This window comes from Lissotriton vulgaris, chromosome 5 (assembly GCF_964263255.1).
Source record: "Lissotriton vulgaris chromosome 5, aLisVul1.2, whole genome shotgun sequence".
Taxonomy (NCBI): Eukaryota; Metazoa; Chordata; class Amphibia; order Caudata; family Salamandridae; genus Lissotriton; species Lissotriton vulgaris.
Genome location: NC_141693.1, coordinates 1,677,971,074 through 1,677,997,921, shown reverse-complemented (window position 1 = coordinate 1,677,997,921; position 26,848 = coordinate 1,677,971,074). Strand labels below are relative to the sequence as shown.

Sequence of the window (26,848 nt, the reverse complement as noted above, 5' to 3'; positions counted from 1 at the left end):
TTACATAGGTTACATGCCATTACATGTAAAGAAGTGCTTTTCTTATTTCTTAAATATATGAAGTAATATATACAACAAATCACTGTTGTCTAGTGCTTATAGCAATTAGTTATGCCTCCGATAAAATGTCTGAGTTCTCAAGGGGCCCAAGTCATCCTGGTGGCTCAGAGAATTTAGTATCTTGAGCTGTTGAACATGGCCATCGGTCTTCCAAGTAGCCTGCCCCTTCGTGAGGATCTTCTTTCACAGCAGCAGGGGAGGGTTCTCCACCCGGACCTGTCAACTCCCCACATTGCGTGAAGATTGAGGCGACAATTGACAGCTTTTGACTTTCCGCCTGAAGTCTCCAATATGATCCTAGCAGCCAGTCATACCTCCACCAAGACGTTATCCGCCTGCCACTGAGGCAAGTTTGTTGCATGATGTGCAGAAAAGCAAGTTCACCTTGTTTCTGCTCCCCTTTGTCAGGCACTTCTGTTCATTCTTTCTCTTGCCCAGCATGGCTCTGCGTTGGGTATCTTAAAGGGCTATCTTTCTGCCATTTCGGTCTTTCTGCAATTGCCAGTTCAGCTATCCCTCTTTAAATCCCCTGTTGTAAATAGGGTTTTCAAAGGTCTCCAACATATGTTTCCACCTTCACTCTTTATCATACCTCAGTGGGACCTCAATCTCATACTTACATCTCTAATGTGCGCTCCCTTTGACGCCTTTACTAACTGTCCTTTCAGGCTCCTTACCATCAAGATGGCCTTCTGAGTTGTGATTACATCTGCCCGGTGGGTCAGTGAGCTCCAGGCTTTGTCAGCCAATCCTCCATACGCAACCATCTTTCCAGATAAGATGGTGCTTCGCACTACAGCTTCATTTCTGCCAAAAGTGATCACTCTCTTTTATGTAGGCCTGCTCCTCCCCATCCCTCGAAGGAAGAGGAGGGACTCCTATTGACTGGACCCAAAAAGAGTGTTGTTGTTCTACCTTGACTGCACAAAAGGAGTTCTGAGTGGATAACCAACTATTTGTGGGGTATGTCAGAGCAAAGAAGGGGAAGGCCTTGCAGACACGGACCATCTCCTGATGGATCATGCTCTGCATTAAAATCTGCTACGCACTGGCCAAGAAGCAACCCCTAGAGGGTTTGCATGCTCATTCCAGCAGAGCTAAGGCTGAGGGTACTGCGTTAGCACGTGTTTGTCCTGGACATCTGCCAGGCAGCAATGCAGGCTATTCTGTAGATGTTCATTAAGCACTACTGCCTGGACAGTTGGGTCCATCAGGATGGTTATTTTGCTCTATCCATCCTGCAGATTTTTTTTGTGTGAGATGGTTTCGCAGGCCCACCTCCGGGCAGGTACTGCGTGGGTATCTCTTCTTAGGTAAGGAATCTGCAGCCTGAAGTCTCTATCAGATGCACAAGTTACTTACCTTCTGGAACACCTTATGTGGTAGAGACTCTGTCTATCTGCAGATTCCCTTCTGACCCGCCCATCCTTCTCGCTCTGTGAAGAGATTTCTGGTCAAGGCTGTTTCCCTTTCAGGGCCCTAGTTTTTCACATACAATCCCGCCCCCTAATATATATCTCGCAAAATAATTGTTGTCCAGAGATTTTTGATTTGGGTTTTTGGATCATTAGAGCGGTAATTCAGCTTGTGTAGACAATTCTGATCTGGGCTGATTTTTTTTTTGGACAGCCTTTTTAAAAATGGCAGATGTGTTGCAGTGATGATGTACCATTTCAGGAACCATGAGTCCTATATACTTCATTTTGGTGTCATAACATAGGATTTGGGGTCAAGTAGCCTTATAGAAACAGAAAATACCTGCTCAGAGCAACCCTTTAGCCAGTTTCCAAAATGGCAGCTGTCATTGAGAAATGATCGGAACATAAAAAAAAATGTTTATCACCCCTGTTTTAGACATATTTTCATAGTTCACTTTATTTATTTGTTTCGGCAAGCGCTCATGGTACATTTGTAGAATATTGAACATATGAGAAGAGCATATCGACAGGGACATCTTTTTGTAACACAGGTGTTGCAGGTACATGTACATCTAATTTCTGTGGGTAGAGACTTTGGAAATGTTGTTGGTTTAGCACCCCATCAATATCTTCCCAACCAAATGAAAACATATCTTTCTCTACATATGCATGATCCAAAACATTTACACATTTTCTGAACAACTGGAAAGCTCTTTTGATGTGTCCACACACAGAATATGATGCCGGTGGAAGGTCACTTAGCGGGACTGTTCTCTTGAACTCACTGTACCGAAGTGTGACAGCCAGAACTAGTTTTCCACACAAGCACAAGGTATTTTTCTATGTCTTTAAAGTCTCACATTCTTTGACAGATACTTCAAGATAACTGTCAAAGACTGTGCAGGTCTTGCAAGGTGCACACTGACTTTGATATCCGTTGAACAGTCTGAACAGCTTCTTCGAAGTTTTGGATGGATGAAATCTTGACCATTGGCAATTGTGACATATAGTCCACAACAACAGCAGTTTTCAATGAGGACAGCTTTTCGAATTGAAATTCTTCATTTGAAAGTTTTATTTCGAGTTCTTGTACAAGTTTATGTTTCACTGGTTTGGTTGCACCATCTCCATCAAATAATGTGTTTGTTGGAAGAAGATCCTTGATAAATTCACCCCTTTCTTTTGCTACATCCATCTCTCTTGTTTGCGTAAGTTTTTTTTTTGTAACCTGTTTTGTGGTGGCTGGTTGAAAGAAACTTACTATGGCAATTAAAGCGTGGACGTTTAGCTTTAGTGATTATATCAAACAGCTTTTTCTCTTTCAATACAAATCTCTCCTTCTACAGTTCTGCGTATAGTTTTGATCCATGTTCGAGGACATCTAGTAGAAGTATCTTTATATCATTATCCACATATTGTTTGGTCACAAAGTTGTGTAGTTGCACAGGCTCAGTCATTTCAGAGGGGTTTCCTTGCTGCTACATGAAATGAAGAAGACTGTCAACATGTTTATTAAAATGTTCCCCTCTCTTTCCCACAAGTTTGTAGTGAGAATCAGTTTCAAGATGGTCTTTTAATTTTGAATTTGTCATCTCTCTGAAAATATTGCAAATAGTAAGTACTTCATGGTAAACTAGGTGCCGTCAAGCAACATATCCACTTTTATGTGTCTGACCAACAATTCCCTGGAGCTTTTCTGTGATCTCTGGGTCATCTGTTCAGTTCATATCTGGAGCCACAGCATTGAACCTTCTCTGTCTCTTATCCCCCACAAAAATGTCTTTAGATGATTTTTCTGTAGTGGTATGGTTTTTCATCCCCTAGCATTTTCACTCTTTCCAAATACCAGGACCCATATTTCATGTAGTTTATACAATAGAATTTGCAAAATACAGTAATCAGTGACTTCTCAGTCTTCACGTTCATCTCCCAATCACCTTCCTGATAAGCATGTACCAAGTTTTTCACTTTCGCGATCATGTGTAAAACATTTCCCCAGTTCTTGCAAAGTTCTGATTTTTCTTCGCATTCTTTGACAAACTCTACAAACTTGGTTTTCAGATTTTCTGATTTTGTATTGAACAATGAAGGCCTGGCTTTTTCATTTTGTCTTTTGAATGATGGGCACCCTGTGCCTTGTTCACTTCTGAGATAAGATGTGTACAACTGAATTTGTCATTCTTGTTCAGAAAGCATTCCAACGCAATGTTTCTATAGCCTAAGATATAAATGAGCATACCTTGTAACAAACGAACATAATGAGTTCTGCTATATACTGACTGGACGGTTTTGCTTCCAAAGATTTCAGCCTCAATAAGTGCATTTTCTATGCCACATCCACTGATGTAACTTCCTGCACACCATAACACAAGTTTTGTCATGTGGCCACACCCCTCATTGGTTAAAGATCATCAAATTCTACTGGATAGCTCATAAAAATGTCAGCTACAATACGGTAAACACCTTCATCGCAGGCAATTGGCAGGATAGGCTGGTCTTCAAGCTGAGCACGTACATTTTAGAAATGTTTTAGAGCTGCGTATACCATTGCCTAGTTTGTGACTGGAGATGGTATTACTGGTGAAAACACAACGTCCTTCAGTGGGACTGTATTCTGGGAGATTAGAGCATGAATTCCAGCCCTCTGAGGAACTTGCTTTTCTTCATCCTTCAGTCCTCACCGAATAAGCGATATAATGAATTCAGTTAAATCAGCTTATCGGACTGCAGCATCAGGAAGAAGATCCATGTCCTCAGCTACTTTGAAACTTTGTGGTAGACTGGCACGTGATGATGGCTTGTAGTGATTTTGCACATGTTGGAAAGACAGTTGGGTTAAAATTTGCAGATTGTTTGTTTATGACTACAGCTGACACGGCATGTTTTCCAGCAGCTACTTCATTGGTACAATCTTGAAAAAGCCCCCTGCCAGTATCATGTGTGATGAATGTTCCAGACAAAGAAGAGCTGTCTTCAAAATCAAAACTTTCAAGAGCAGCAACTGTAAATACTTTCCTGGTAAAGTGACTTGGAAGTGGTGTGCTGTCGGATTCACAAGATTTTACAGAATGAGCTGCTAACAAGTCCCTGCTCCATATTATGTCAATTTAACTTGATGATACACCAATCCTATTATTTGAACTGATTAACTCTCTATGTACTCTATGTACTCTATGCCCCTGTACATAACTCTCTATGTTTAAAATTAAATACATTTTTATTGGCGGAACACTTCAGGATAGAAAATACATAGCAAGCCGCAAACAACCTGAATGGACTGGCCACGAAAAGGTTACCAAAGGAAAGAATATAGACAGCAATGTTTGGTGAGGGAGAGGATCAGCTGGGTGTCGTCTGCGTAAGAGATGATGTTGAGGTTGTATTGATGCGTGATGGATGCGAGGGGACTCGTATACGTTGAAGAGGGTGGGGCTGAGTGAAGATCCTTGTGGTACACCACAGATGACTTCGGTGGGCTCTGATTTGAATGGGGGGAGGCGGACTCTCTGGGTTCGTCCGGCGAGGAATGAGATGATCCAGTCCAAAGCTTTCCCTTGTATACCGACGTTGTTGAGGCGTTGTATGAGTGTGCTATGACATACTGTGTCGAAGGCGGCGGAGAGGTCGCGTAGGATGAGGGCAACTGTTTCTCCGTTGTCCAGTAACGTTCGGATGTCGTCTGTAGCTGCGATGAGGGCGGTTTCGGTGCTATGTTTGGCTCGGAAGCCGGACTGTGAGGGGTCGAGGGAATTGTTGGATTCAAGGAAGGCGGCGAGCTGACTATTGACGGCTTTCTCAATGACTTTGGCAGGGAATGGGAGGAGTGAGATGGGGCGGTAGTTCTTAAGTTCTGAGGGGTCTGCTGTGGGTTTCTTCAGAAGGGCGCTGAGTTCGGCAGGTTTCCAGCTTTCCGGGAAGGTAGCAGAGTTGAAGGAACAGTTGATGACGTCGCGGAGATGGGGTGCGATGATGGAGTCTGCTTTGTTGAAGATGTGGTGGGGACATGGGTCGGTTGGCGATCCTGAGTGAATGGAGTTCATCAGGCGGATGGTGTCTTCAGTGGTGATTGGGTTCCAGGCGAAAAGGTTGTGAGAGTGCTGTTTTGGTTCGGAGGTGGGAGGAGTGGGCTGTTCATATGATTGGTTTTCAAAGCTGTTATGTATGTCGGCGATTTTGTTTTGGAAGAAAGAGGATAAAGAGTCGCAGAGGTCTTGGGAGGGAGTGATGTTGTTGGTGCGGGCGGTGGGGTTGGTGAATTCTTTGACGATGTTGAATAGTTCCTTGCTGTTGTGGGCGTTGTTGTCGAGTCGATTCTTGAATGCTGATTTCTTGGTGGATCGGATCAATTGGTGGTGTTTGCGGGCGGCGTCCTTGAAGGTGGTCAGGTTGTCAGAGGTTGGGTTTTTTCTCCAGGTTTTCTCGAGGGTACGACATAACTTCTTGGATTTTTTAAGGTCGTCGTTGAACCAGGAGGCCTTTTTGGTACCTTGTTTGATCTGATGGTTTTTCACAGGTGCTAATGCGTCAGCGCTGTGGGTGATCCATTGTGTGAGTTTGGTGGCGGCTTGGTTTGGGTCCGATGATATGGCAGGAGGGTTTTGGTTTAGCGATGTGAAGAGTTGGTCGTTGGTGATTTTGTTCCAGTATCTTTGAGGAATAGGTTGTGGGGGGTTGTGGGTCGTGGTCTTTTTGTAGCTGAAGTGAACGCAGTTGTGGTCCGTCCAATGGAGAGCTGTGGTGTGATCGAAGGAGATGTGTTTGCTGGAGGTGAATATAGGGTTGAGCGTGTGTCCGGCAAGGTGGGTGGGGGTGTCAACAAGTTGTTTGAGTCCGAGATTGGCCAGGTTGTCCAGAAGGGTGGTGGTGTTGCTGTCGTTTTTCTTTTCCAGGTGGAAGTTGAGGTCTCCCAGTAGAATGTAGTTCTCGGAGGTGAGGGCATGTGGGCTGATGAAGTCTGAGACGTCTTCGTTGAATTGTGTGCGGGTTCCTGGTGGTCTGTAGATGAGGGTGCCTCTAAGTGTGGTCCTGGGGTCGGTGTGGATCTGGAAATGAAGGTGTTCGGCGGTCGCGAGGTTATCGTTGGAGCTGGTCGTGATTCGGATTGTGTTCTTATGGACGATGGCGATGCCTCCTCCTGTTTGGTTGGTGCGGTCTTTTCGAATGATCTTGTAAGCGTCCGGGATGGCTATGGCGATGTTGGGCGCTGATGAAGCGTTCATCCAGGTTTCTGTAAGGAAGGCGACGTCCGGCGATGCAGTGTCGAGAAGGTCCCAGAGTTCAGTGGCGTGTCTGTGGACAGAGCGGGTATTCAGCAGGATGCACTTCAGGTGGTTGGAGTTGGAGCTGTGTTTGGAGGTAGTGGATTTGGAGTCGGTCCTGGTGCAGGCGAACTTGCAGGAGTGGCAGGTGAATGGGCCATGGGTGTGTCCTGGGGCAGCCTCGCAGCATTGTGGTGTGCGTCCCGGGTTAAGGGCAGAGAGGGTAGCGGCGTCATACGTTATGCGGGAGGAGTGGAATTTGCGAGGACCAGGGGGCAAGGCACTGGGCGCGGTCCAGGCGCGGACGGGCGCAGACGGGCTTACCTTTGGCGCACCTTCGGCGCGCATGGGGCGCAACCGCTGCGCTTTTAGATGTCCCACTGTTGTGTTATGTAAATGTATTCTCTAACTTGTTAATAATTTAATTTCCATACCATTTTACTATATTTGACAAAACATAATGCAAAGACAAATCACTGTTGTTGGATGACATGGAGTTGAGCAAGGGTCTGTAAACCCCAATATAGGACAATGCTTTGGAAACCCTCTGAGAGTCATGTCCATGCCCACCCACAAACTGTCCCATAGGGAGACCTACACTTAGTAGAGGACAGATACAGCAAACATCACCTTACCAAACCAAAACCTGCTGGGACCATCTAAAAAGGATTAAGACTCCTAGACCTGGTTAAAACCAAACTTCTTCCCAGTTGTTGTACTCCGAGCTGAGCCTGGTGGAAATTAAATATGTTGCTTCTCCCAGAAAATCACCCTCTTCTGCTTGAATGTTTACCTAAAAAATATTTCCCTCTCCTCCATGGACTTCAGAATCAATATTCCTGTTCCATCCCTATTGCCATAATTTCTCTATTTTCTTGTGGAGAGCCTGTAGACCCTCCATATCAAGAGTCTGCATACCCCAGTCTCTATGCATCTGGCAAACAATGGACATTTCGTCCTACAGCTTGTCTAAGAAGACTGCAAAGGAAATCCACAGAACTCTGTTTAACAACTCTCCATCAAATATTTCTAACTTGGCATCGAAGTTCATGATGGACTCAATCACACACATTACTTGAACTCCTCAAATGTCCTCTGGGAAGATTTAGATTCTGCATTGCTTGTTTTAAAATCCAGTGACTAACCTTTGTTTTACTCCACTTTTAATAATGCCCACCACTTACTCAGAAAAGCACTCCAGCTCTACATCAACAACGTTGCAACGTTAACACTTTTCTTTCTGATGTATGCAATGAGTCCACTAACAAACATGAAGATTGCCCTCACCCCACTTAATTTTGCCTCATCTGTTGTATTGATAATATGAGCAAAACGAAGGAGGAAGAAACCTGTGACGCTGCCCTGCCCCTGGCAATCGTGACACGCACGCAGCACATTAGCCCTCGCCCCTGGAGGGGCTTTAAAAACTCGGCAACGGTCCCGCAGCGCGGGACGCACGGGGCGTTTCCGGACTAGGCCAGGGCCCTTCAAAGACCGACAGAGGCTGTGCTGGGCCACAGCTATTTCACTTACGCATTAAGGTACTGTGACTTGATGCCAATTCAGACAATGAGAAATCAGAATAAGGATATCGTAAATATTTGATCTTTTCACCGCCCATCTGCTTGGAGAATCTGTTCGGGGTGTGAAGTGTACTGATCAGTATTATAATTAGATATTTCAATCTCTTGTTCTAGTTAAACCCTTTAATGCTGTATCTTACTTTTTGTATACATTCTATTTTTTCTTGCGATATTGACAGCATGGGTAAGAGAAAAATAGCGAGTACCTAGAATAAAAAGTTAGCTAAATCAGGGGAGCAGTCCCCCCAGTCCCCACATAGTTACCTTACTGGAGTTGTGGGTGCCATAGAACGGCAGATTATAACGGTGGAAGAAGCTTTAAATCCTGGAATGGATGAGGATGACGTAGTGGAAGTTAGTTCTAACCCAATTGAAGTACATAGAAGCACCTTGGGTGTAAATGGTTGCTCGGCAAACCTTTCGGACCATATTTCTGGCAGCGAGTACGATATGCAACAACAACCACTGAGGAACCAGGCCTGTTGATTAGGAGGTGCTCTCCTAAAGCCCGTAAAATGGCCCTTAAAAAGGCAATGCCCATATCAACTGATAAAACTGAAAACTGGGAAAAATCACTAGTTAGCTCTAACATGCGCGCACAGAGTGAGGTTGAAAAGTTAAAAATAAAACTGGAAGCTCTAGATTCGTTAATTAGAGAGAGCCTAATTAGCTTGACATTTAGAATAGGCACAATGGAGGTAACCTTAGCTAAACGTCGGGATAAACCTCAGCCCCTAGTGCTGGAGGGCATGCATATGCCCGCCTACACGAGCAATCATGACCATCAAATCAATAGCATAAGGCCAAATAATATTAACTCTGCCCCAGTTACCCATAACGTAATAAGACATGTGTCATCTAACACAATCAGAAAAATTTCTCCTGTTAACATTGAGGTTCATCCACTTACTATCCTACCAGTTTTGACCAAGCCCACACTTATCCCACCACCTATAAATTCTAATCATGCACATGAAAATAAGAGGGAACAACACATCACATATCTGGATCCACGGCCAGCTGCTACGGGAAGACGGGACGGTAGAAACTTGGGAGATTCTAAGGAACAAGTCCCTACATTGGCGTGGTACTAGGTCGGGTTTCACTGAGAAGTTATTTGATGAGTTTAAGAGGGTAAGGAGAGTGGGATGGTTAGGCATTTAAAACCCCTCACCTAGTAAAATTGATACTGAGCAGAGCGGGAGATAATCCCACGTTTGGTCTAAGCGTCAACGTCGTTCCTTTAGGCCAGAGGTCTTCGAACTTTTTTAGGTTGAGCCCCCCCAGCTGAATGTTTTTAGATGTTGGGCCCCCCACCACCTACCATAACAACGATTATATCTAGGAGTCAGAGGGAGTGAAACTCACTGTGAAAAACAGAACCTCAACACGGAAAAACAATAAGTTGATAAAGTGGAGACCCAAATGTGCAACCAAGTGTGACAACAATATATGTGTAAACTAAAGCTCGAGGGCATGGGTGATTTTTCCCATCAGTAGCCGCTCTGTACCGCCCTTTTTGACATCATATGGGTTCTCCTTGCCCAGGAGACAAAGGACACCGCCTACTGGTGTTTTCGAGGCTGTGTTAGAACCGTTTGCATGATGTATTTCAATGATAGGTGGTATAAATATAAGTGGCGACTGAATAAGCAGTGCAAAAAAAGGAGTATATGTGCAAAATTAAAATTGGATAAAACTGAGTAGATGTTTATCTTTAATGTTATCTCTCAGTTTTTCCAAATCTAAAAGTAACGTGCAAAAACAGATTTAACATATCTGTGAGCAATGATGTTCGACATGTTTCAGCATTCCAATGGCAAATTGCCAATGCTTTCTTCAGGACCCGATGTTAGCTACTGCTATATAATGTGAAGTATTAAAATGTCACCTGCAAATTCCAGGTTATGTATTTCCACCACAGACTATTGTCACATCATGTTGAGGAGACGAAGACACAGGAGACACATAAAAAACAAATAGACATTAACATATTTGCAGACAAATACACAATACAATGATGTGGTCAAAACTTAGAACATCATGTAAAGATTCGTTCTTGATACTACTGCATGACATAATGGTACTACTGCAGGATATCATGGCCACTCACCCATTAGTTGTGGTGATGGCGCTTCACCCCACCTGGCTGCAGCTCAGGTATAGAGGAGCACCGCTCTGTATTAAAATGAGAAGACAATCAAAAAACATTTCTGGTTGGGTTATAATTAATCATATTCTGGAAGATGTCATCGAATTGATTAATCTGATCTACCGTGAATCAGAACTCCCTATTTTCATTGTGTGTATCTATATCGCCACTGTAGATGTAAATGGGGGCACCTCATTAGTCTGAGAAAAGGTGTTCACTATGGGTCAATGTCTAATATGTTTGGAGCCATCCACTAGTAAACTAGAGTCGTGTTTGTCTCATAACGTGGGAACAATAAAGTATCATTGATGCTTAAACAATGGAATTCTTTATGCCCATGAACAGTATGCTATTATGGTTAAACAGTGATATGGTGAAGACGGGAATCGGCAACCACACTAGTTAGTTCAAAGTGCCGTTATCAAGCGTATGGACAGCGAAAGAATATGAATTGAATTGGGCTGTCTCCGACAGTGACAATAAACGGTCCGCATTTGCTTAAGAGCGTATTGCCATTGGAAGCATCAAATAAAACATAAAGAGTGAGAAACCACTCAAGCATTAGCGATGTTGCTACCCGTTTGTCTCACGCCATCCAATATAGGCACAACACCCGGTTTGGCTCACCTGTCCGTCGATGTCTCCGGACTGGCGCCACCTGACGGAAATTTCTGGAATCTGGTACACCCCATGATCGACTACCATGCGCATATTACGGGCCATATCCGGCAAATAATGTTCAACACAATAAGAGTATTTAGTAAACTGCAGGTTTGTGAGTGGGTGTGGTGAAATGACAGAAGCGTATTACACAGCTCAAAACATAATTTTCCAAGATAAAATGTGCGCAAATTCTTTTTACTAGGATGCTTTGTTTTACACAGGACATAGATTAATAATAACACCACCAACAAGAATGTGACAGGTGTGCCGGCGTTTAGCCACATTTAGACTATCAATCTGTGGGTGGATTTTTGCTACTGCCATCCTCAGGTTGTGCTCCACATCCAGTCTTGAACGGTACTTAGTCTTTAATACCGCAAGTGCTGAGAACCCAATCTCACAAACTCCTTAATAAATAAATAAATAAATTGTAAGATGTAAAGCACCATGCATAAGTGAACTAAAGGGATGATTTCTGTGATGAACCCACTATAGGGAACACATTATGGGTGTTTCATTAAGTGGAACTTAAAATATGGAACCTGACTTTGCTTATGGGGGCTTTGCATTCAAGTAGCAGTTGGATGTGACGCAAAATGTCATATGCATGATGTATAGATCCCACACATGAGCACACATAGAATACAGAATAGTAACACATAGGCAAGGGAGTAGCCAGATAATTTAAATACCTCCCACTCTGAACTACAGCTCTTATGGCACCAAGAGAGCAAAGTAAGTCATCAACCCTCCCCATTTATCATGTACATTTTGTCATCTCGTGGTACTCCCCCACCAGAACACTTAGGTCTACAACCGCCTGCCTTGTGAAAGTGCCTAGATATAAGAAGGCCAGGACTGGAGGAAGATCGTTCAGAGTAGCGGCAGCCAAGCTATGGAACAGTCTGCCTGCAGACATTCGCCAAATCCCTCATCTCCTACCCTTCAGGAAACGAATCAAAACATGGCTCTTTCCTCCTCCCCTCTAAGCCCGCCTGCCACAGTTCTACCCCCCCGTCTAAAAACCCAGGAATTAGCAACCAGCGCCAGGATACCTGCCAGGTGACAGCCGCGCTCTACAAATATTTTAAATAAATAAATCTATTAATTCTTTCACCATTCATTCTGTCCTTCCATCTGTGTCCCATCCATATCCAAACCTTTTCAACCGTTTGCAAACCTATCCATCATCTATCCTTCCATCCATCATTTCAGTCATCCATCCCTCCATCCACCCTTTCACTCATCCATCCATCCTTTCACCCAATCCATCCTTTAACCTAATCCATCCTTTCACCCAATCCATCCTTTCACTAATCCATCCACTCTTCCACCCATCCATCCATTCACTCATCCATCCAACCATTTACCCTTTCACCCAAGCTATCCTTTCACTCATCCATCCACTCTTCCACTCATCCATCCATTCACTCATCCATCCAACCATTTACCCTTTCACCCATCCAGCCATCCTTTCACTTACTCATCCATCCACCCAGTCACTCATCCGTCCACCCATTCAACCTTTCACTCGTCCATCCTTTCTTCCTGCTCTCAACCCTCCCCATTTATCATGTACATTTTGTCATCTATTAATTCTTTCACCATTCATTCTGTCCTTCCATCTGTGTCCCATCCATATCCAAACCTTTTCAACCGTTTGCAAACCTATCCATCATCTATCCTTCCATCCATCATTTCACTCATCCATCCCTCCATCCACCCTTTCACTCATCCATCCATCCTTTCACCCAATCCATCCTTTCACCCAATCCATCCTTTCACCCAATCCATCCTTTCACTAATCCATCCACTCTTCCACCCATCCATCCATTCACTCATCCATCCAACCATTTACCCTTTCACCTAAGCAATCCTTTCACTCATCCATCCACTCTTCCACTCATCCATCCATTCACTCATCCATCCAACCATTTACCCTTTCACCCATCCAGCCATCCTTTCACTTACTCATCCATCCACCCAGTCACTCATCCGTCCACCCATTCAACCTTTCACTCATCCATCCTTTCTTCCTGCTCTCCACCCTCCCTTTCACTCATGTATGAATTCTTTGACTCACCCATCTTTATGTTCTTTTTTTCACTCATCCAAGCACACATTTGCCCATCCATTCTGCCAATCATTCATCCATGTTTTCACTCATCCATCTATCCATCCTCCCTTTCTCTCTCCATTCCCCTTTCACTTAGCCACCCATCCTACTATCCTCCCTTCACCCATCCACCCACTCATCCATTTACTCATCCACTCATGAATCCATCCATTGACCACTCATCCACCCTTTCACTCTTCTATCCATCCTTTTGTCCATCTACCCTCCTCACTCACTCATTCATCCTCACATCCACCCTTTCACTCATCTATCCATCTATCTATTAATTCATTCACCCTTTCACTTATCAATACATCAATCTATCCATCATTTCTCTCATCCATCCACCCATTGACTCGTCCATTATGCACCCTTTCATTGATCCATCCACCATTTCACTGATCCATCCACCCATTTACCCATCCATCTACCCGTACATACATCTATGTACTCTCATCCATCCTTCCACTCATGCATCCATCGTTTCTCTCATTATCCATCCACCCACCCTTTCACTCATTATCCATCCACCCTTTCACTCATTATCCATCCACGCTTTCACTCATCTATCCATCCTTTCACTCATCCGTCCACCCACCCTTTTACCCATACATCCACCATTCCACCCTTACATCCACCCTTCCACCCACCATTCCACCCACCATTCCACCCATACATCCACCATTCCACCCATACATCTATTTATTTACCCTTTCTCTCATCCATCCTTCCACTCATTCACTCATCTATCCATCCTTTCCCACATCCTTCCATTCACCCCTTCACTCATCCATTCATACTTTCACTAATCCATCCAGCTATTCACCCATTCCTTCACTTATTCACTCACCCACCTTTTCACATTAATTATGAGCCAAGCCTTTGTCTGTAGAGTTGCAGACAGAAGAGGCCCATCAAGAACTTAGCCCCTGCTGTATTTTCTAAAGCAAGGGGTGGGGTGAGGTGGGGGGAGGGTTCACTATGCCCCTGTACATTTTAAAGGATGCATTGGGAACCGATGGGATCAAACATATAAGATGGCTAGAATATGTTAAAACATTTCTACTCCAAATAGGCCACCCAGAATTCTATAATGACCCCTACTTTATGTGTGATGTGTCCAGGAAGGATCTTAATGGCAGTTGTATGCTTTTCCTGAGCAAAACTAGAACTATGACTGAAATGGGGAAAACTACTGTCATAGCGCACCATCTTACTTTGGCTTCTGTAACTACACAACCATATATTTTGTAAATCACTAGAGACTATGACAGATTTTGCTAACCCGTTTTAGACTGAACATTTTGCACAAATCTCTAAGTTTCTCTGAGGTAAACGACTGGTCTAGAACACTATGTAACTGCCTGTGTGATGACGTGTCTGCTCAGTCGTATATACATATACTGCTTTTTTGCACATTTTACTATATCTACAAAAAGATGGATCATCCCTGTGCTAAAAAAACTGGGACTGAGACGATGTCGCCCTGCATTCCTGGCGTTGCAATTTCTGGACAATGTATTCACTATTGCCTCTGTTATTGCCTTTTTAAAGAATGTTTTAAATCCCGTAAATCAATTGTGATATGACTTTTAAATGTTTTTTAGCTTTTGTGTATAGTAATAGATATTATTGTGGGATTTGTTTGTGTGACCTATGAATTGTGCTTTTATGGTTATCTTTTTATAGAAACTGAATACATTTCTTTGAATTGAATTGATAACATGAGCTCCTTTGTAACTTTTAAGAGATACAAAAAATACATAGGTTAAAGAATTGGTTTCTCCCTTTCCGGCCTCATAAGATCTCACTCAAGCCCCATTTAGCTGTTCTGTTTACCACCATTTTAAGCACAAATCTGTTCAGGACAATACCTTGACAGTGATACCTGGTGGCTACCAGCGGGCATGCACAATACTTCTCGCCTGACGCTCCCCATAGGTGAGCTCTAATTCTCCAGTATTAGGGGTGTCTTTCATAGATTCACATGCCTGAATCATTCCCCGTCGTCGGAGTGGGAGTCCCAAGGTACATAAAAAAGCAATAATATGCCATAATAACATAGTAAAAACCAGTAATTCCCAACCAGGAAGTAAAGTAGCCCAAGCCACAGGAGAAAACACTTCTACACTCATGACTATCCTAGTCATTTTGTATAGACCAAACTGCAGCCAATCAGGCAACAGCACCCACCAGAAGGTTCTCCCCAGAGGCTCAGGCTCTCAGATTTTCTACTGCACGTCGTGTGAAGGGAGTCTCCCTGAGCTCTGCTCAGTACTTCTCTATTTTCCTTGTGGAATCTAGTTTTGAAGATGTCTTCTTCCAAGAAATCTTTATTCAGGCCGTGTGACTCTTATGGTAAGCTCTGGCTGTTTAAAGAAGATCCCCACAAGAAGTGCATCTACTGCCTGTATCCTGATATCAAGTAAAGGACTGCAAGATTTGTAGGACCTTCCCTCAGAAGACCCTCAGGGACAGAGAGGGCCGCCTGCTTTTGTGGCTACAAAAGCTCAAGGATACAGACTATCCTGCTTCTGAGGTAGGCAGTATTGCCTCTGGGTCTACTTCAGCCTCTAGGAAGAGAGCTGCTGATGAGGTTTTATAGTCTCCTGGGGCAAAGGTTGTGAGGAAGCAACAACCTACTAAGGGGTCTGAAAGGCCTTCCACATCTAAGGCTACTCCCCAGGTTAAGGAGAAAAGTGGTTCATCTACGCCCAAGAAAATCTACAAAGAAATTACCTCAAACATCTTCTGAGAAGACTTTACCTCAGAAACAGACCCTGTCGTTGACGATGCGGTCGTCGACGATGCGGTCTTCGACTCCTTCGTCGACGAAGATCTCCGTCGACGCTACGTCCACGTCTACGGTAACTTATTCCTCCCCTAAACCTGAGATGATTATGTCGACAGCGTCTTCATCGCCGACGATAGTCTATGTTACTGTTAGACCTATCTCGTCGACGGCAGAGTCTTCATCTTCTGCCGTCGTCGGTGCCTCGTCAACGGCTAAACTTAAGAAGATCCCGTCGACAATACCGTCGACGACATCATCGTCGACGCTTGTTATTCCATCGACAAAGAAACCATTGTCGACGAGCTCGTCGACAACTACCACTCCGTCGACGAAGACATCGTCGACGAGGACCCCATCGTCGACGAAGATACCATCGTCGACGAGGACACCATCGGCGACGAAGATACCATCGTCGACGAAGACACCATCGTCGACGAAGACACCATCGTCGACGAAGACACCACCGTCGACGGAGCCATCATTGTCGATGACGATAACTCTACCGTTGAAGACAACCTTGTCGTCGTCTACCACCAAACCCAGGTCAACGAACTCTTTGGTGGGGCCCCCGTCGACGCCACAGCTATCTTCCTGTACCACTTTACAAGTGGGGTCGCCGTCTACGGCTTTTCTGTCGACACCAAAAGCGTCTTTACTTCAGAGACGCAGTTCTACCTTAGAACCTTTATCTCCTCTGCATATTTCACCGCAAAAAATACCCCTACAGTTTCCAGACAAGTTACTGGATTCTGAGGACAGTGAGGAGGACTCTGTCATTGAGGAAACATTTGGAACGGCGACAAGTCCTTCCAAGTTAAACATTAAGTATCATTAGGACGACCAAGAAGATCAGCATTCGCCTGAGCAAGTGACATCGCCTGTGACAAATGTCCCCTCAGCTCAGGTGCCAATAGCATTGCTTACCAACCTTCAATGCATGCTGGATGACTATTACAGGCGTTTTCCGCCATCGGAGTCAACAGGCTCTGTACCTCCTACACATGTGGTAGAGACGCCGATACCTGACTTCAGACCTCCAAGATCTCCTCCACCTGCAGCGTTCATTCAGCCAGATGAACAACATTCTTCGGACGAAGAAGAAAGAGAAGAAGGAGAAGTCGATGACCGGCCCTTGATGTCGGAGTGGGATAATTACCAGGTTCAAACTCCTTCTCCTTCACCTCCGGCTACTTCGGATTCACCTCCAGTGGATGTGGGTGGATTCCACCTTCTAATGGAGCGGGCTACGAAGCGCTTCCACATTCACATGGAGCATACAGACAGGAATGCTTCCTATATGATTCTAAAGACCTGCCAAGGAAGCAAGCGAAGTCTATACCTATCATAGATTTCATCTGGAAGGAGGGTATTAAAGTCATGTCTACCCCGGCTTCCATACCTCCGGTCCTGCCAAGGATTGATAAAAAGTATAAGGCTCCTGAAAAGTCCCCTGCTTGCCTTATAGGACAACCGAAACTGGATTCAGTCATCGTTCAAGCTGCACAAAAGAGATCTAGGAACCCTTCATCTCCAAACGCAGCCCCAGCGGATGGAGACGGCAGGCGCCTGGATGCCATTGGTAAGCGTGTATCAACGATGGCAGCTACCACGGTCGGAGCTGCTAACTCATTGGCCATCCTGGGCAGATATGACCTGCAAATGTGGTCGGATATCTCGCCACACATAAACCTACTTCCAGAACCTTTTAAGTCTGAAGCGCAAAAAATTTTGCAGGAAGGTGAAAGGATCTCGGCTGAGATGATTCATTCTGCTGTTGATGCGGCCTCAACTGGTTTCAGGCAATTGGCAGGTGCTGCTGTCCTGCGTAGGCAAGTTTGGCTGCGCTCCACTTCGTTCCGTCAAGAAGTGAAAACAAAGGTATTGGATATGCCTTATGACGGAGAGTTTCTGTTTGGTCCGCAAGTGGAAGAAGCCCTGCAGACAATCAAAAAGGATACAGAAACTGTAAATCCTTGGGCACCCTGCAATTTCGTAAGCTGACCTTTCGAGGAGAGAGAGGACGTGGATCGTCCTCTAACAGAGACGGATATATGCAACAGTCCTCCTACAGGCAGGGGAATCAACGCTACCAAACTCAGCGTTATCAATCCTACTGTCAACGAAACAATAATTATTCCCAGAACAAGAGAAAACCGGCCTACTGCGGAAAGGATAAATGACAGCGAGCCTTATCACCTGCCCCAGCTACTGTCCCAATCTCATGTAAAAATTGGAGGACAAATATCAAAATTCTACTCAAAATGGTCATCAATAACATCGGACAGGTGGGTCCTGGACATTGTGGCCAAGGACTATGCCCACGAATTCGAACAGTTTCCTCCAAACGTTGCCCCAAAAGGGACCACCTCCAGCTCATCTAAAAGAGCTGTTTGCCCAAATCAATTTGATGTTGAAGAAAGGAGCAATCGAGAAGGTTCCTCAAACTCTGAGGGGAACAGGATTCTACTCCAGATTTTTTCTGGTAAAGAAGAAGTCCGGAGAATGGCGTCCAATTCTGGATCTCCGTGCCCTACAAATATCTGAAGAAGTTAACGTTCAGAATGTTGTGGCTACAGGAAATACTGCATCTTCTATCGGCTTGAGACTACATGGCCACCTTGGATCTCCAAGATGTGTATTTCCACATCCCCATCTTACCTCGACACAGAAAGTTCCTGCGATTCAGAGTGGCTGGCAGGGATTATCAATTCAAGGACCTTCCCTTTGGGCTGCGCTCGGCACCCAGGGTATTTACAAAGGTCCTGCCTCCGGTAGCAGCACACCTCCGGCTGGAGGGAATACAAATATTTCCATATTTGGACGACTGCCTTAATAAGGCCAGTTCTTACGCAGACACAGACAAACATTTACAGCAGTGTCTAGCCCTCTTTCAATCTCTGGGCCTTTCCATCAACGTCAGCAAGTCCAAGTTGGTACCATCCCAAAGACAAGCTTTCTTGGGAGCGACCCTAGACACCCAGCTGCTCCAAGCCTTCGTGTCGGACGAAAGACAAGTCAGAATACAGGACATGGCTCGGAATCTACTTTCAAAAAAGTCAGTTTCAGTTTCAGTCCGACGGTTCAAATCCTTTCTGGGAATGGTATCGTCTTGCATTCCGTTGATACCGAATTGCCGTCTCAGAATGAGGCCTCTTCAAGAAGAACTCAGCTTACAATGGCTGCAGGTCTCGGGTTCATTCGAGGACCTCATCCAGATCACTCCTCTCATTCGGGGTTCCCTTCTCTGGTGGATACAAAAAAGGAATCTGCAACAGGGCTGCGCGTTCCTTCAGGATGCATCAAACTTTACGATCACCATGGACGCATCCCTCGAAGGCTGGGGAGCTCATCTTCAGGGGCTGACAATCAGCGGCAAATGGAGCCCTCAGCAGAAACGTTGGAGCTGAGAGCCATCTTCCTTGCCCTCAAATAATTCCGCGCAATCATTCAAGGAGCCACTGTATTGGTTCGCACGGACAATACAACAAGTATGCACTATGTCAACAAACAGGGAGGGACAAGATCAGCTCTTTTGTCTCAGGAAGCCCAGGAGCTATGGGCATGGGCAATACGACAGAGAATCAATCTTCTGGCGGTTCATGTACCGGGAACAGAGAACGTTCTTGCAGACACTCTCAGCAGGACAGCAATGTCCACTCACGAGTGGAAGCTTCATCAACAGACAGTGGATCGGATCGGCATCCCCGCAAAGACTCTCAGGGGAATGCGTTTTCGATCAACTGGTCTCAAATATATGCTTACATACATTGAGTATGACATGAACAACAACCCACTGAGCTGCTGTTTGTCGCTAAGAACCGTCCTTTTTTGTGGGGAGTTTTTTGTTTTTATATCAACAAGTTCTGAAGTGATTTGAATGGCGGCTGGATGCAGTAAATATATATCCACAAGACCTGTGGGCTGAAACAAATGAAGAGTGAATATTGGGCTTGCTGTTTGTTCATACACGCCACCTTAACCATGGTGAGCTGGAGAGAGAAACTTAAAATCTGATGTAAACCCCTCTGTGCTATATAACTATATGCTATCTAATTGGGAACATGGTACAGTGAGGATGAGGTTGGTATGAGAGAAAGACATGGGAAGGTAAATCGCAGAAAATCACAGAAAAATTATGGAGTAGCATCTGTAAAAGTGTGGTCATTCATTCTGTCCTCACAATGTGCATCTATAGAATTTAGGCTTTTGCCTTTGGTGGGATTTTTATGGATTTGAGGCACCCAACAAAGCTCTGCTGTATCGAATGGGATTTAGAGAATTTCTAGGAGCTTTGGTTAGCCTATCTGAAAGCTTAGTTTTACCTGTCAGAAGTGCTGGTGTAGGCTAAGGGCAACCCAGGTATACTGGCACATCTCTTTAGTGTATCCATGAGGAGATTATCATGGTATGCAGTGATACTGTGCTTACTGTTTGAATCCAACGTTAGGACGAGATCCTCTTCATGTTCCAACAGTAAATCCTCTGCCTCTTTGTTGAGTAGGAGAGAATGATATTTACCAATATTGACGACGGTGTGCAGTTTGACTCAGCAGTCCTACTTTGCACATCCATCATCAATCATCAGCACGAAAGTGCAAGACATGTGAAATTAAAGGAAACCAAGCCCAAGTGCCCTGTGATTGAACTCAAAACAGACGGTCGCTCCATACCGTTCCTCATTGACAGTAGAGCGTCCATCAACAAATATGCCTGAAGACAAATTCAAAGAACCGGTAACAACACCGACTCTTGCCCAATCAGACTTTAATGTACACACGTGGGCTGCCTCTCAGCCCCTGCAAAGCCAAGGATCCTTCACGACGATGGTGAAACGCAAAGAGAAAAAAAACTCAAGCTCCCTAAAGGGAAGAACGCCCAGTTCATGCCTTCTCAGTTTCACAACAATAGCTGACACAGGGCTGATCTCTGTCAACTATCTTCTGAGCACAGACCCTGACATAGCACCTCAATTCCCATTGTTTTTTCATGGATTGGGAAAATGAAAACTTGTCAAAGTACAACTACACATAATTGAAGATATTCACCCAGTAGCCCAAAGGCATTGGCAAATTGCATTTCATCTACAAAAACGCATAGAAAAAGAAATAACACTCCTAAAACTTGACATTATAGAACACTTGACTGGACCCACCCCAGTAGTTTTACCCATCGTTGTAGTGCACAAAAGAGACAACAAGACAGTAATGCATATGTGTTGACATGCGTCAACCAAATCGCAGTTTGAAGAGTTATCCAGCCTGTATCAAACGCCTTTAATTACTGTGAGGACATCCTGATTTTCGACAGCACAAGTAAAGAGCATGATAAGGCACTCTTAAAAGTGTCAACTACTTAATAATGCTGATCTCACTTTGAACATCCATACATGTGAATTTCATAAGATACAACTCAAGTTCTTCTGAAACATATTCTCAGAAAATGGCATGATGCCTGACAAGGAGAATGTAAAAGCCATCTCAGAATCCAAGCCCTCTCAAGACGTAAGCCTGCACTAGATACATTCGTGATGCCACTACCAGTGCTCCATTGCACAAATTGACAAAAAAGTACATCAAGTTTCACTGGTCACAGGGCTGTGAAAGAAGTTTCAGAGAAGTTTCAGAGGCATCAAAGAGGCCATACTGAAGTCACAGTTGATGCCAGCCCAGTGGGGCTGGGATCATCTGCCCGATGCCCAGAGACACATTGTTAAGTATTTCAGCTGCAGTTTGTCTCTGAACAAGCATATTCTCAACTAGAAAAGAAGAGTTTGGCAGTTGTCTGGGCCTGTACACATTTCCATGTTTTCCTTTTTGGCAAAAATTATACAATCCTCACTGATTACCAGGCTCTATTGAACATTTTTGGAACCCCAAAGCCAAGAAGCCACCAAAAATCAAACCCTGGGCGCTGCAGCTTTAAGAGTGCAACTACACAATCACTCACAAGCCAGAAAAGGCACTGAATCCTGTAGACTACTACTCGCAGACAACTCTGCTAGTTACTGCCTCCAGGTCCTTGGGAGCAGAGGAATATCTCACTTTCATATTACAATGCAGTACCCCCTCAGCGCTGTGCCTTGATGAAATTGCATCTGCCACCATGTCTGATGACCCCATGGCTCTGGTCAAACAACTGATTAACCCTCTAACCTGAAAAGTAAAGAACAAAAAAGGAGGTATATCAGAAGATCTTCAAAAGTTTCACAATGTCCAAGAAGAATTGGCTGTCAATCGAGAAGGAATTATTCTCTGAGGATCAATAAGCCTGAGACACATTGCCATCAAACTTGCTCATAAAGACCGTTGTGGTGTATTTGCCAACAAAATAGCCTTGAGAGACATAGTGTGGTTTCCTAAGCTTGATAAGAGAGTTGAGGAGGTGCTAAAACAAAGTGCCATTAATATCAATGCCTCTTTTTAAAAACCACACATCATCCCATAACCATATCAGATCTCCCTGCTCAATTCTAGGATAGGGTTTCTATTGACTTCTTTGGACTGCTAGCTGATAGACAAAACATAATGGTACTCCTTGACAAATTCTCTAGTTTTTCATTAGTCAAAATCATCTCGTCCACATGCCACAAAAAGGTAATATCTTTATTGGATGACATTTTCGCAATGTGGGGCATTCCTCAAACAATAAAGTACGACTGTAGCCCTCTGTTCACCAGCAAAGAATGTCAATAGTTCCTGACCCAGATGGGTGCAGAACACCAATTAATCACACCGCTATGGCTTCAAGCCAATGGTGTTGCTGCAAGATTTATGGGCACTCACAGGAGAACTGTTCAAAGAGCATTCGCAGAAGGATTCGACTTGTGTCAATCACTGTGCCAGGTCCTGGGAGCCTATCGCTAAACCCCTCACTTCACGACTAGTTAGAGTCCAGCCATCCACGTGTTTGGTCGAGCAATCTGAGACAAACTTCCTCAGTGGACTGCCGAAAGGCGAGTGAGCATATGAAAGCTCCGTACTACTGATGCACACTGAAAGGAGAAGATGAAGATATACGTAGACAAGCAGCAATAAGCTTGCGAGAGCGCCATTGGAAGAGGAGGCTGGGTACTCGTTCGACAAAGACAAAAAAGAAAAACTGACACTCTCTTTGATAAAGATCCTTTATGCGTAGCAGAGAGAAAAGGACACATGGTCATGGCATCTCAAACTGGAGAACCCATCGCCAGAGATGTCCCATTTTAAACAAATACTCAGTTTTTTGAAACGTCAGACTCAGGGTGGCAAGGCTCATCCCATCCATCTGTGCCTCCTGAATCTGGGCTGCATACAGAGACAGTGTGAAGACACATCTCTTCCAGTAGTCACCACCCGATCTCAAAGGCAAGTGTGTCCTCCTCGAAGAATATTTAAAGAAAAGTAATTATTCCTGTTAGAGTTGTAGGTTCCTTGTTAATTTTGGGGGAGTTGTAGTGTCTGGGCACTAGGATCCTGTGGGAGTGCTTCCCCTCCTCTAATATGGTAGGATCAAGCTGGGTGTTGGCCACCAGGGAGCAAAAGGAAATGACGTGGGGAGGTCAGGAGGCAGAGGGTAGTGTGTGAAGATACGTGCCGAATAAAGTTGGTGGTCACGTGCTCTCTTGTCCCGATTCATCTATGTGCGCTAGCGACTGCAGAGACATAACATTAGTGACACCTTTTTGCCTATAGAAACTTTTCCTTTACATGTCCATTTCACAATCCTGTCTGCCTTTAAACATTTTCTATGACTTCATTTCTTGTAGGTGTTGATTCCTGTTCATCTTCAACATTAGTACTCCAAACATTTGGCATTTGTTGATTCAGGAGGCGTTTAATTACCTGTGTAACTGTGACTTATTTCTTTGTAGGAGCCAATATCTTGCGAGACTCTGATGGAAATGTTAAATTGGGTGACTTTGGAGCCAGCAAGCGACTGCTGACAATTTGCATGTCGGGAACTGGGATACGTTCTGTCACTGGGACACCATATTGGATGAGCCCAGAGGTGATCAGCGGAGAGGGCTATGGAAGGAAGGCAGATGTTTGGTGAGAAAGTAAATCTACAGTGCACTATATGCATCTGTTTCACTGCAGCTGGTTAGCACGGGTGGCAATATAGCAAGATTCAAGAGTCCTTTCTAATATACATATCATTTTCAAGCACAGCAACATTGTCTCACTGCTATGGTTTGAGAAAACAATGAGAAATTATCTCTGTAAACAATTATATAACTTCAAAAATATATCACTGTCTCACCACCACTGCCTGGCAGAAATGGTTGTAGGACTGCATACTGTTCACATTACTGAAGGTACTCTCGTGGTAAATTAAATTGTATTTAAACTGCACAATTTTGAAACACATATTAATTTAAGACTGAAAATAGAAAATAATGCTAAAACAGACTCATTTATGATTCTCCAATATTGGGGGTGTCTTTCATAGATTCACATGCCTGAATCATTGCCCGTCGTCAGAGTGGGAGTCTCATGGTATATAAAAAAGCAATAAATTTGCAAATAATAATCAAAACCCGTGGTAACAAGAAACAGGAAGTAAAGTATCCCAAAGCTACCAAGAAAAAAGTTCCACATGTATGACTATCATAATCATTATATATAGCCCAAACTGCAGCCAATTAGGCGATAGTACCCACCAGAATGTTCTCCTCAGAGGCTTAGGCTCTCAGATTTTCTACTGCACGTCGTGTGCAGGGAGTTTCCCTGAGCTCTGCTCAGTTTTTTCTCAAATTTCTTCTGGATTTCTGTTGTAATGGTTAATTCCCCTCTTCTTTCTTCACATCAATGCTCTCTCTGTTCAGCCTGCATGACAGGAGATTAATGTATGATGTCATGGAATGTTGGTGTGTGGACTAGTGGAGAGCGTCAGTTGGAGGATGAGAGGCTGAGCAGAGGGAGACTGCTCCTGGTGGGGCTGTTCATCCTATACATCTTTACTCCTATCCTATTTACCATCCTACCTTCATCTTCTACATCTACAACTGAAACTAATAAAGGAACTACTTGGAACTACCACTCGGCTTACTCCTTGGATTATTTATTTACAACATTTTGGCGACGTTTGGACTCTTGAACCTACTTATATCTTCTACAAGGAACATTCAAACATCAACTAAAGAATCTACTAAAGGATCTGCAACGTACGTATTACAAACTTTAAGCATATACATAAATAATAAGTACTTTCTATTGGAACTGGCAGCTTCAGCCCCACCAGTGGCCTTTCACACCGGCAAGCCTTAAACTACCCTGCCAGATTCTTCTTTTCTGACCTGTGACCAGATGTGACTGCCACAGTGTTTATCAGTCATCCACAGAAACCTGCATCTTTCATTGAGGGTACCGACTTGTTTATGCTGATACAGGTCATTTTCTGTCTTTCCTTACAAATGACTCGTGTTAAGTGAAATTTCATTTTCTCAAAGGAGCCGATTTTATTTGCATATGCGTTTATTTTGTGACTTGGCAATCATATTTTTATTTTCCTGGAATAACGTTTTTACCTGTTCAAGTCTGCAGGCCAACTGCCTTCTCCTTGCCAGCATTTCCGTTGGTCAAGAGCTCCTTTCCCCTCCTCGGCCTGTGTGTTCTGGTGACGCAATGGAACCTTGCAATTGGGTTCTCTCTAGTGAATGTCACGTCATCACGGCTATTTGTTTCCTTTGTGCCGCCGTGAGCCATCCGGAGCAACGTGATGTGCGTGCAGGCTACCGCTACCATGGCAACGCTGTCAGCTCCTTCTAATGTGGCGGAAGGCTCCCTTTCTGTTGCGCATCACGTAATTTGTGGAAGAGGCTGTGCGCACTCAACGAGCGAGCATACATGGAGTTAATGTTCAGCCTTTCGTGTTTTGGGAAATGCTGCGAGCTCCAGTGCCTGCAGTTTTGGATTGCAGTAACATCGTTTGTGCTCATAGGGAAGATTGTCATGAAGATCGAGCATGACACCAGCTGCGCCCTTCTTGTCTGTTCTGTTTCTTGCCCCGCAGTAAGTTGCTGTTACAATTTTCAAGTTTTAGCCAAGAGCACGTGTGGAAAATGTACCACAGACAGAGACTTCTTCAGAATTACGTTGCAGTTCATGTCTTCCTGAGAACTGTTCCCTCTCCGTGGATATGTGTGAAAATGCTTTTTAAAATACAAGGAGTTACTTCTTCGTTTTGTCAGCCGGTTATTTGAACACTCCTTTCTGTTTCCTGATTTCTAGTTTGGCACAGATAAGATTTTGCATTATTCGAAAACTTGCATTATTCGGCCTTTATTCTTTAAAATATACACTGTGCGCCATCTTCTGGCATGTTTTGGAATCGTTTATGCCTTTATTTTTAACAAGCTGAGTACAATTCTTGTTCCTTTTAAAATGTTATTTCATTGTACTGATTTATCAATGCTTTTGCTTATGTGCTCAGTATTATCAAATGTCTACATTTACGTGACAAAGTTGAAATTGCAGTTTGGTGAGTGTTTCTCATTGCTTGAATGTTTGGGTGAGTGTGTCTCATTGCTTGAATGATATTATCTACGAGTTAGTGCATATTTATACAGGTCCCTGTAATTTACATTTACGTGACAAAGTTAAAATTGCAGTTTGGGTGAGTGTATCTCATTTCTTGAATGTTTGGGTGAGTGTATCTCATTGCTTGATGCATTAATTTTACATAGGTTAGTGTATCCCGGTATTTAGTTTACGGGTGAGTGTATCCCGGTATTTTGATTACGGGTGAGTGTATCCCGGTATTTTGATTACGTGTGAGTGTATCCCATTACTTGTTATTTATGTGAGGTGTATTGTTTCATTTGTGT

General features: G+C 44.1%; 1 protein-coding gene across 2 annotated transcripts in view; it reads left to right on the top strand.

Moving 5' to 3' along the window:
* MAP3K3 (mitogen-activated protein kinase kinase kinase 3) overlaps positions 1 to 26,848 on the top strand; it is a 1,347,292-nt gene that overhangs the window by 1,284,633 nt on the left and 35,811 nt on the right. For both annotated transcript variants that reach the window (XM_086923814.1, XM_086923815.1), the window contains exon 15: positions 23,894 to 24,071. In XM_086923814.1, the coding sequence (XP_086779940.1) occupies positions 23,894 to 24,071 (178 nt within the window). The remainder of the gene's footprint in view (positions 1 to 23,893; positions 24,072 to 26,848) is intronic.